Genomic DNA, 10,921 nt, shown 5'->3' with positions numbered 1-10,921 from the left:
CCGCTTTCCAGGGAATCGCCAGAGCTCTCGCCAAACAGGTTGGACAGACCTGCCTCCTTCAGCCATTCCTCTTCCAGCTCTCCCTCTGAGCCAGGGGAAGAGAGAAAGGCGTAAGTGTGGTTTTGTTAAGCACACTGGATGTTAACAACATGATACAGCCAATGCAGTTCACAGGGCAATTAAGAACAATTACTTACACTATAGTGACTTGGAAAAAACCTGCTGTTTATAAAGAGCTTCAAAAGAGTGAACATACAACAGCAAAGCTTTTAAACTCCTTGATCCAATACAGATTGCTAGGGAGCAATCCTGCTAATAAACCACAGCCCTTCTGGTAAACCCTTCACCATTTCATAAATGCACCTCGATGTCAATGTGTACAGGGAAGCCTGAAAGCCTCTGATCATTGCTGATTCACTGAATTTCAGTTCCTCAATCTTTTTAGCTCCCTTACTGACACGGTTCTGCCTGCTTTTCTTGACACGTTAACCCCACAGTCCTCCACTAGCTCAAATCTAACGAAGGACAAACCAGGCTACAGGGGTCACCTTAATGCTATTTTTTAATCAGTTCTTGTGACACGGACTCCAGCCTGCTGACAGCCCGCAAAGCCATTGTTGCGTTATCCTTATCGCTGATAAGGTATCCTTTATCGACGATAAGGTATCCTTTATCGACAGATACTGCACGTGAAAGAGGAGGGAGCTATTAAATGTCGTCACTGATGGCAAAACTTCTGCTTCTGAAATGAGTATCCCTCTAATGATACTTTCTTTAAAACACCAAGTACTGTCTGTAGCAACATTTCCATCTATCAGATATCTACAAGTATCCCAAAGCGGGCATCTCAACTTGACTGTTGGCTGCAGCTTCCCACAGTGCCCCGGGCACATCCAAGTAGGCACCTGAATATTAACAGTGTTCAGCAAACAGACACAAAACTTCGAGTGTGAATTTTGCTCTGCCTGCATGCCCAAATCCTGAGCCTGTGACCAAAGTCTCTCAGATTTTGTTTTTAGGGCTGGCAAGAAGAGCTACACCCATTCTCCAGCGCAGATGTGAGCACGGAGCATCCCATCTCTCCTCTGCTTTGCCTCTGTGTGGCTGAGCTCAAGCAAGCCCCTGCCCAGGCAGGCCCATCAGCCAGGGGAACCGTCTCACACCGTCTGAAGGACTCAGACCCAAGCAAGGTACGTTGCTGCACGTTACACAAGGTGTGGGGCAGAGCAACATCTGCTCAAGCAGATCAACTCAGTTGCGCTGACTCGCTTGGGCTTCATGCCAGAGTCAGCGGCTCGAGCTGGAGCAGCAGCAACCAGGGGGAAGTTTATATATAACTAAAAAAGGAAATGGTGGGGTTTGGAGAGCAGGGCCTGAAGGCGCAGCAGGATCAGTGAGCTGGGGTCAGAGAAGAGGCTCATGCGTCGCAAAACGATGCTCTGGAGGAAGTCTCACAGCTCTGTCAGATGCCCTGCTCCCCAGGCACGTGGGCTCGCAGCCTTGCTGCCTCCTCCAGAGGCCACGTCTTCAGAGCTGCCCTCTTCAGAGCTCCTGTTAGCAGCGGTGATGTTCAAAATGCCTGGGAAGGCAAAACTGCAAAGCCATTCGAACGCTAATGGAGCACATTCTTCTCCCTCACGTAGAGCCACAGCGAAATGCAAAACTCCCCATTTTAATTTACTGAGACTGTGCATGGCCTTCTGGGAGAATGGGAGAGAGGCAGAAAATTAAAATTAATTTTTGAGAGGAGAGTGGAATTAAGGGCATTACTCCTCTTTTGTATGATAGGGCAAGAAAAACAAAGAAATTGCCCAATGTATTCTGAGATCATGACCTCAGGAGTGGCCCATAATTGATGCTTCTGAGAAACAAAAATAACACACTTGAACAGTCACAATAGTTACAAGTGTAGAAAGTTACTCACTAAACATAAACTGTTTAATCATTGGCTTGTCTTCTAAAGAATGAGGTTTCTACCCACTAGCTACAATAAGCAATGACATAGGCCAAGAGTGAAAGGGTAAGTTAGTTTAACTTCCAGTACAGCTTCAGTTGTGGTGATCTGCAAGTACAGGCACCTTTCTGCTGGTCTGCAAATATCATTTAAGGGAAAACCAGCCTTCTACTCATCTCCGACACAATTCTCTTCAAGGCACTGCCCCTTTCTGGTGATGTGCATCTGGGGCAACAGAATTTTCAAAGTGGATGTTCAGCAGACTGCCCTCCTGTTTGATTTAAGTGTGCTTGGTGGGTGCCACCTCTTGAAATAAGGCTTAAAGAAAAATTCCTACATCAGCAAACTGGTGATCATTCACAGGCACGGATTTCATTACCATCTGGCTCTTTCACTACGAGTGCCACTCGTTCCTCATGATTATTTCCTCTGGTTTCATGGATGTTCTCCAGTTCTTTCCAGTAGTCATCCATAGAGAGTTCATCCAAGGAGTCCTGAGATCCTGAGCGGTCAAATGAAGCTCCATCGGGTGTCTTCTTGGAATGGTCATGGTTCATTGTATACTGGCCAGACCGACGGCTACAAACATAAACCACAAAGCAATCCTTGGTTAGCACTTTAAGGTACAGGATACACCAGCATCTGTGACGGCCGTTAGTGACAAATTGCGTCAAAGTATCAAAACCTCTGTTGACTACCGTCAACAAACAAACTGAGGTATTAAAAATTACTTCTAATAGCTGGAATATATTTTTAATTTAGTATTTCTGCTATACGTTTCTCCCCATCTGGGATGGCACAGCAGTCTGTATTAAAGAGGAAATAACGAACCCGAGCTGTAACGACCTTAGATACACCAAACCTCTAATTCATCTCGCACTAGTCTGTTCCACAGGCTTCAAGGTACTTATCTTCCCAGCACCACTATTCACGAAGAATTGCTCAAAAGTGCCTTTTTGCCTGAGTAAATTTTTATAGCTTGACAGTAGCCTCGCTGCTTTGCTTTGCTATTCTGCTTTCAGCTTTTATTAATGTCTGCTTTGCTATCTATGACCTTAATCACAGCCAGGAAAGGACAAAGTTGAATTATTGAAGTTACAGTTAGGGAAGGAAACTGGCGAGTCCAAACATTTAATAAAGGCCACTAATTGCTTCTATCTTGCTTCCTCTTCGTCGGAAAGCTTACCATTTTCATAATTTGATCTTCCTAGTTTTGGTTCGCCCTGACAAACATGTTGCTAAGGCTTTCAGAAGGGATCTTCCATCTTAACTATAGTGGTGACTAGAAGAAAGAAACCAACAAGCAGAAAACTCTAGGTCTCATCTTGACTGACCTCATTAAGGCACAGGCAAAAATTACCAATGACCTAGCAACAAATTCCTCTTAAAAAGTGCAAAGGTTACAATGATGTCACTGGAGTTACGGGTCATCCCTACAGTCGAATATATCGAATCGAAAGCCGCAGCCTGATTCAGAGTATCAGTGGATTACACGAGCAGCAATCTGATCTAATGTCAGGGTTGGTCCTGCTCTGAGTGAAGGGCAGATCGGACATGATGATCATCTCCACTGGTCCTTTCTAAACTAACTTACTCCACTATTATGACAGTATAGCAAAATTCTTCCCCGTATTAAAAAACAGCAAGTCCTTAACATTTCAGGAACAGCTTCTCTGACTGAATTTGTCTCCATATTCTAAAAAAGAAGGCATGGTTTGGGGTTAAGTAATAAATATCAGGTACTCTGAAAGAACAACATATCGAAGATCAAGCATTGTGGATTTATCACAATGTAAACGCAGTAAATTAAGTCCTCCCTTCCCAGTTGGCTGACTTTGCAAGTTTATCTAGAATTAAAACAAAAGCACCTCGTCGTTACATTTTATCTTGGGACAACTGACGCTTGTTAGCTGCCCCTAAGTAAAAAAGCCGTACCTGTCTCTCGGAAGATAAGCCCCTTGTGTGTCCAAGTCACAAATCCTTTCACATCATACGTGCTTGATTCTCTGATAAGAAAAACCAACTATATGGACTTTGCCTTTAAAGGTAAAGAGTCTTATGGGAGGACGGAGTTTCCGCCCGCCCTGCCTCTCTGCTCCAGGTACAAGTTAATAAATGACAACGAATTACCAAGCTAATATGCACCCCAACACCCTTCCTTAACCTGCCCAAATTTGAAAGCCCAGGAAAAAAACCCGTGTGTAAAGGGTATTTAGTTTCTGCATCAATGGCAATAACAACATCTTGCTGGTAGTGCATTATTACCCAATAAATACAATTTCTCCACGTAGCTGTCTCAGTTCTTTGGCTCCTCCTGGCAGCCGTGTCCTGCGCCTGAGCTGTGCTGCTTGTGAATCCGACACGAAACGCTGCAGAAAGACGTTCACGGAGCCGCATCAGGAGCATCCCCAGCAGCCAGTAGGCGACGAGAGTGGCCAAAGCAGGTCAGGCTGCCCAGCCCTTGCCCGGGCTTCCCTGCGCCTGCGCCGAAGGAGCTCAAAGCAGACCAGGTCCCTCTCGCAAACAGACTCTGTACACTTGAGCGGCAGCCTGAGCGAGATCAGATTTCAGCTTATCGTCCTTTGGTTTAACCCTGGGGAGCTGCTCAGCAGCTCCTCGGTGGCCTTTCACCTTTGGAACAAACTGCTCTCGCCGACTCACCTCGGCTGAAATTTAACCACCACAGCACACCTCGCAAAAGACAAACCCAACTGATCGAAGACGTGAAAAGCACGTGCCACGGGGGGAACCGGGAGGCTGCCGCAGACGGAGTCCTGTCTCCCAGGAAGAGGAGCCTGCGTCCTGCCACACACCACTGGTACACACACAGCACCGAGCACTCAAGGCTGTCCTCAGGGTCCTGTGAGCTTCTGCTGTCCTCTGAAAACACTCCGTTAGTGTTTTCAGGGCTGCACCCTGCCCTTCAGTCACTGGTCACCAGCCTGTCCTACCCAGCCGAACCTAAGCTGCTTCTCCTGTAGAGCTGCTCCTGGCCTGACCTTTCCATCTCTCACCAATGACTCAGACACACAGCAGCTCCCAACCCTGAGCAGGCAGTAACACCGCTTCTCCTCACGAGAGCCCTCAGAGAAGGACACGAACGACCAGGGGAACCTCCGGAGAAATATTCACAGAGAACACCTCACTGCTCTGCTGCGAATCTCTCCCTCAGAAGCCATGTTGCCTTGGGCCCATTCACCCCCGGCGGCCCCAGCGCCGGCAGCACTCGGGCTCTTCAGGAGCCAAGGTCACCAGTTGCTACCGCACCACTCCCACTCCGCTCACCAATTCCCTGTCTTCCCTCGTCGGACTTGACCAGCCCCGCTATCCCCGGTTTCTGTTTGGGCTGCAAACCTTCCAAAGCCATCTGCGTTTGTCCACATCCCTAATTCACATTTCTATGGGCTAGGACAGACTGAGGCTCAGGCTCAGCCACTAAAATTTAGCAGACAGAGCACGTCAGATCTTATTTTCACTTCACTTGGTTCAACGTTTCTCACTTCACACACCCCGTGGTGAAGAACCCTTGGTGCACAATCCGCACGGCAGTGGCTCCAGGCATCCTCTTCGCTGACCCTCCTGTGAACCCCTGTGCGCCAAGAGGCACACACAAGAAAAACCCTCTGAGGACAGTGAGGACCGTCACCCTGCTCTAGGGCTGGTGTAGATGAGAAAAGAGAAATCACTTTGAAAGTTCACAGTTAAGATTTTTATTTTCAGGTATCTGCTGACAAGACCAAGAACGCGGGATTTCTGCTGTGACCTTCCACTGAATTCAATCCTTCTCCAAACACAGGCTGTGTTAGCGTTAGCTGCGTATCACACAATAAAAACACATAGGTGGGAACACGTGGAGGCCAATCAAAAAAGGAGAGAAGAAAGGAGAAAGCAATCCGTCTTGGTAATAATATAAGGAATCTGGAAGAGAGATACCTTTTTAAAAATAATTAACCCCACATTCATAGAAAGACTCATAAAAAAGAAAAAAACCCCACAACTTAAACCAGTATTTCAAACAACCCACGTTGCAAGCATTTAAGTTTTGTAGAAGGCTGTTTTCCAAAACACTACAGGTAGGAAACAAGCACTGTTCAGCAAACAAAAGAAGCCGTTACTGTGGTTGCAGAAAATACGTTACTCCCGCAGCACATTCAGAATTTTCAGGTGTTCCATTTTTCTATTTAAAATCTGGAAAAAGCAGCTGCTTTTCACAAGTATCATCGAGGAGACCTCTTTTCTTCCCCAGAAGACATAAACTACTGTTAACCCACCCAGTCACTTCAAGCAATTTTCAAACACTTTCACTTACCATTTCGATTACTAAATGGTAAATTTACTCTCCAGGCATTTCCCCTCCCCCCCCCCGAAAAATCATTATTCATTAAGGTCTTGTCACTTCAAGCAATTTTCAAACACTTTCACTTACCATTTCGATTACTAAATGGTAAATTTCCTCTCCAGGCATTTCCCCCCCCCCCCCCCAGAAAACTCATATTTCATTAAGGTCTTCACTAACAACACTCTCAAAATCTTTCAGAACCCTATTAACATCTATTTTCAACCATTAGTAAATAGTTTACCCTTCAAACAGCTTTACAGGGAGCAGGGCAACACTCTCATTTCCAAATCACGCCGTCAGTCCTGACCTCGGATGCTCGCACAGGCGCCCTTTGCAGCTGGTGAGACTTTTGCCTATTTCCCTCAGCACAAACCTGAGTCTCCCGGTATAAAACCCATTCTTCAGTTGTTGCAGTCTCTTAGCAGGGCTAATCTTCTCCTCCCACCCACCGGAGATGCATTGGTTTGTTAGAAGCACCGAGGGTGCGAGGCAAGGCTCCCCAGCTCTTCAGAGGAAAGCCACTCCAGCCCGTCCTTGTCATGAACACCGTTCCTTCCACGTACTAGCACAGACACGGCCTGGGGTTGTTTCACCAAGCACTGCGACCCTCACATTGTGGTAAGTACTTCAGGGAGAAGAACCATGCACGAGTATTGTCTCCAGCCTTTCCCTTTGTGCCCAACTTGTCCTTTCTCAGCCTGGAAGAAGATATGACTCTTCACACTAATCACTGTTTTACACCATAATAATGTGGGGGGGTTTTCAGGATTTTGCCAGAACTTTATACTAGTGCAGTCGTCTTTATTCCTTATTTTGTCTCCTGTGAAACCTGACTGTTCCCGTGCCTTTTTAGCAGTTCATGAGCAGCACTTCCCACAGCAGCTAGAGAGAGGTCAGTTGGTGAGGTGCGCTTTCACTGGCATTTCAGATAAATTCCATTCGCAGGAAGCTAATTTTGCCCTTACTCCTATTTTTCTCACTCAAGAATTAAGGACTTTGTTGTGTTTTAAAACAGTGAGTGATGAGAAAAAGATAATCTTTGTCATTTCTATAGTGTAGCTGCAAATTTTGGATCTGAATGTGATCTTTCTGCATCGCCACCACAACTGTACGGCAGCCTTATATACTGTATATACGGGTCTGCACGTACGAGATGTGTAAATATACTGGAAAGCAGAAACACTAACGCAAGGATGTCCATGGCCATAAAACCTAGGGAATATAAACACGCTGTCGAACCAAACATCACAGATTAACAGTGCTGAGAGAGAAGTGGAGTTCCTCTAACAGGATTATTGCAGGAGAGCTCGGCCACTCCAGGAAGGGACAAAGTCCGGCTACTAAATACTGTATGAACACAAAGCAAAACAGCCACCAGTCTCTATAATCTGTTACCTTCTCCATGAAAAAAAGAAAAGGCAACAATGGATGAAACGCAAGTGAGAGGGATGAGTGGGAAACAACCTCAGTGAGGATTCAACTCTTTGGGGTTAAACAAATTCCCTCTACACAGCCTATAGGAGTCTTAAAAACTGCCTTTGAACAGGTTCTGAATCAAAGGCCAGTTCAATGTTCTACAGGTCCAGAAGCTTCACAAACATTTGTTTGTATCAGCCAATTTCCAACATCGAGAAGAGTGCAAAAAAAAACCAAAAGGCATTGCATTATCAAGTGATGTAATTACTCGTCAAACTGGACAAACCTCCTTAAGCTGCACACTGAAAATACAATCCTTGTCTGCTTGACCTTAAAAGCTTCTTTAAGTAATCCTGGCCATTAACCACTGCTGCTGGGGTTCTGCCACAGGCAACGTCTGGAGCACTGATAAGACAAAAGGATGCTCTGCTGTGGTGGGTTTGACAGACCCCAGCACTGTGGCTGTACAGGGGGAAGCACTCTCCAACCAGATCTGTCTTGTTTCAGGAGTTACAAAGTGAAGCAGTAATTTGTGTAAATAATTTTAAGCTTGTGCAAAGGCTAAGGAGATTTGAATGACCAAAAAATGCCTGTAGGCACTGGGGCCCATTTTGAAAACTATTGCCTGAGCACCACATCCATGAGATGCTCTTAAATATAAAGAGAGGACTTCCCAAGTCCCTCAAAGCTAAACAATTAAAAAGATAAGGAGGGGGAAACAGTGTGGTCTCCTATCCCGATTCTCATCCTGAAGCTACAGAAGCGTGGAGCTAAGTAAAGCTCCTAAGCCCAAAGCTCCCCCCATCCCTCCCCTCCTTTCAAGAAGCCAAGCAGCACTGCAGTGTGCAAAGACTTTTTAACTGAATTAACCAAGAAAGCTCCAGTCTAACAGCTACAGCAGCTCCTGGCTTGAGCTCCCCGCTCTTGGCTGGGACACTGGCCTGGGAAGTGATGGCCAGACCTTCCCACAGCCACCGCACCCGCCAGAAGGGCATCCGAACCTCGCACAGTTTTTACACAAAGCTGCATCCCAAAGATTATTTTTATTCTAAATGTAAATGTCTTCATCTTTTTATAAGGCTTAACATATTGAAGAGATTCCCTCTGTTTCACCGATACTTAAAACCTCCCGCCAAACAAAAAAACAGCAAGACCAGCTTCACAGGCACCACGTAACCCTTGAGCAATACATGCCAGGACCCAAGTCTGGACATTTGGTGTCCAAAACAATGCAAAAATATTTCTCACTCCTTTTATGGTGCCTTACAACTTTTTAAAAGGCATTTGAGAAACTTTAGCCTGGGCTTGCATTTCTGCTTTTCATTCTGGCTCCTACATGTTGTCACTCGTTGCAACAACTGCACCCTTCCCTTTCTACCTTTTTGATCGTTTATTCTTTCCATGACTGACTGCAAACTCCCCTGCAACCCGCGTCTTTCCAAGAAGGTCATACAGGACGGCAGTCCTGTAGGATCCAGCACGCAGTACGTAACAGTAATGAATCAACATAATTGCAGGTGGTTTTGGTGAACTGACACTTTGCACCCTCTCTGTCCCAATGTAAAGAGTTTTCCTTTGGCTGCTCTGTGGCCTTACGGGACATTGTGAACATCAATCGCAATCAAACTTGCCCAAAATCCCCCTTAAGCTCCAAAGAAAAGCCAGAGAAGTAGGAACTGAGGCAAAGCTCTGTTCTCCTTCCACAGACAAAGTGATTGCAGAGAGGCTATAAAACAGTACTCACTTTCTAAACGAGCATAGAAAAGGCTGAGCAATGAGAATCAGGTCTCTTAGGATTTTTTGTAATACCATCAGCTGCTGTTAATGCCTGCTCAAAACTGCTCTGGAGTTTAACTAAAACCAAAGCAAACCAAACCCAGGAAACCCCACAAACTGGCATTTTAAACTCCTCCATGAAGGGCAGGCCAAAGTTAGAGCTGCTAGTCTATCCGTCTAAAAATTATATACAGATATATACATGACACTGTAGTGCTTCCAGCCACATCCCCGTTATTAGACATGTAAGTTTTTTTTTACCTTAGCGAACATGACCTTCCTACTTGCCCAACCTCAACCTGTCACTGAAGAAAACAGACAAGAAACTGTGGCAATGACACAGACTATTACCCTTCATATTCTAATCCACTGCACCAGGAATGGGAGATTCCAGATACGACGCCAAAACTTAATCTGCCTGAGCTATACCCAGCACTTCTAAGAAGATTAAAATATTTCTTGACATTTCCTTTAATAGGGCCTCATGTTCCTACACAGCTGTTTAGACTCTACCTATTTTCTACTTCCAGTTAGGTAAATCGTAACTATGATAAATGGATACACACATACATACCTTATCTAGAATGATGGCATGGATCATTGGTCCCTCTGTATAACCGATGATGTGAAATGATTTATTATCCCAAAAGGTGTTAGAACAATGAAGTATATCCTTTTGAACGTTTGCAAAATGGAATTATGTGATATGCCATTCTGGGTTGAGCCAGAATGAACGTGATTTTGTCCCACCCCACACAAAGCGAGAAAGAATTTGGGATTGACAGCTGCAGCCATGGAGCTTGTGCCCCCCACGGCTGCACCAGCTGGGTGCCTTGGCTTCGGGGACGCTGCTGCCTTCCAGGGCCTGAGCTGGTCAGCTCAGGGCATGCTCTTAGCTTGAGTCTGCACAAAATACAGAAGCCGGAGTCATTTATTTGAGCGAAAAGTGACTCTCAGACTCAGAGCTGGAACCTCAAACAGGACATCGGGTATTATCAGAGCAGGAATAAAACTACCACAAATAGCTAAAATGAGAAGTGGTAGGTATCAGTAGAAGAAATCAGTTTTGGTTTTACTTCCGCACTGACAAAATGAAGCAGACCACCTTGTCTCAGGTCCTGCCATTCTGACCCTTTTAATTCTCACACCACTTGAATGAAACACGTCACTATTCTTTGTCCGTACGTAGAAACCTCTGGTTCGAAAGCAGACATTTGAGAAACAGCTATTCCCAGGAGTGTAAATCCCCCAGAGGGGAAAACAAAGGGACAGAGGAACCTGGGTGACCTCTAGGCACAAGCACACAAGTGGCACCATGTTAGAGGTGGGCTCGCTACTCGTGCAGACTTTTGGAAGAGCTGGGCATGCTTACAAAGCGAGTCCCACTGAATGAGAACGGCAGTCAGTCTCCAAACTCAACAGACAGCCGCTACGGT

The 10,921-nt window shown here is 45.7% G+C and overlaps 1 protein-coding gene across 1 annotated transcript in view; it reads right to left on the bottom strand.

Annotated features, from left to right (window-relative positions):
* The window catches only part of ARHGAP18 (Rho GTPase activating protein 18), a 35,006-nt gene extending 29,685 nt beyond the window's left edge, over positions 1–5,321 (bottom strand). Inside the window, exons 1-5 of the mRNA XM_010138608.1 lie at positions 5,240–5,321; positions 4,491–4,620; positions 3,890–3,960; positions 2,334–2,648; positions 3–85 (exon numbers count right to left, since the gene is read on the bottom strand). Coding sequence (XP_010136910.1) covers positions 3–85; positions 2,334–2,648; positions 3,890–3,960; positions 4,491–4,620; positions 5,240–5,321 — 681 coding nt within the window. The remainder of the gene's footprint in view (positions 1–2; positions 86–2,333; positions 2,649–3,889; positions 3,961–4,490; positions 4,621–5,239) is intronic.
* Between the last annotated feature and the right edge of the window lie 5,600 nt (positions 5,322–10,921).

The sequence above is a fragment of the Buceros rhinoceros genome, unplaced genomic scaffold, assembly GCF_000710305.1.
Source record: "Buceros rhinoceros silvestris isolate BGI_N320 unplaced genomic scaffold, ASM71030v1 scaffold28206, whole genome shotgun sequence".
Taxonomy (NCBI): Eukaryota; Metazoa; Chordata; class Aves; order Bucerotiformes; family Bucerotidae; genus Buceros; species Buceros rhinoceros.
The sequence above is the reverse complement of the archived record's forward strand: the minus strand, read 5'-3'. Positions and strand labels throughout refer to the sequence as shown.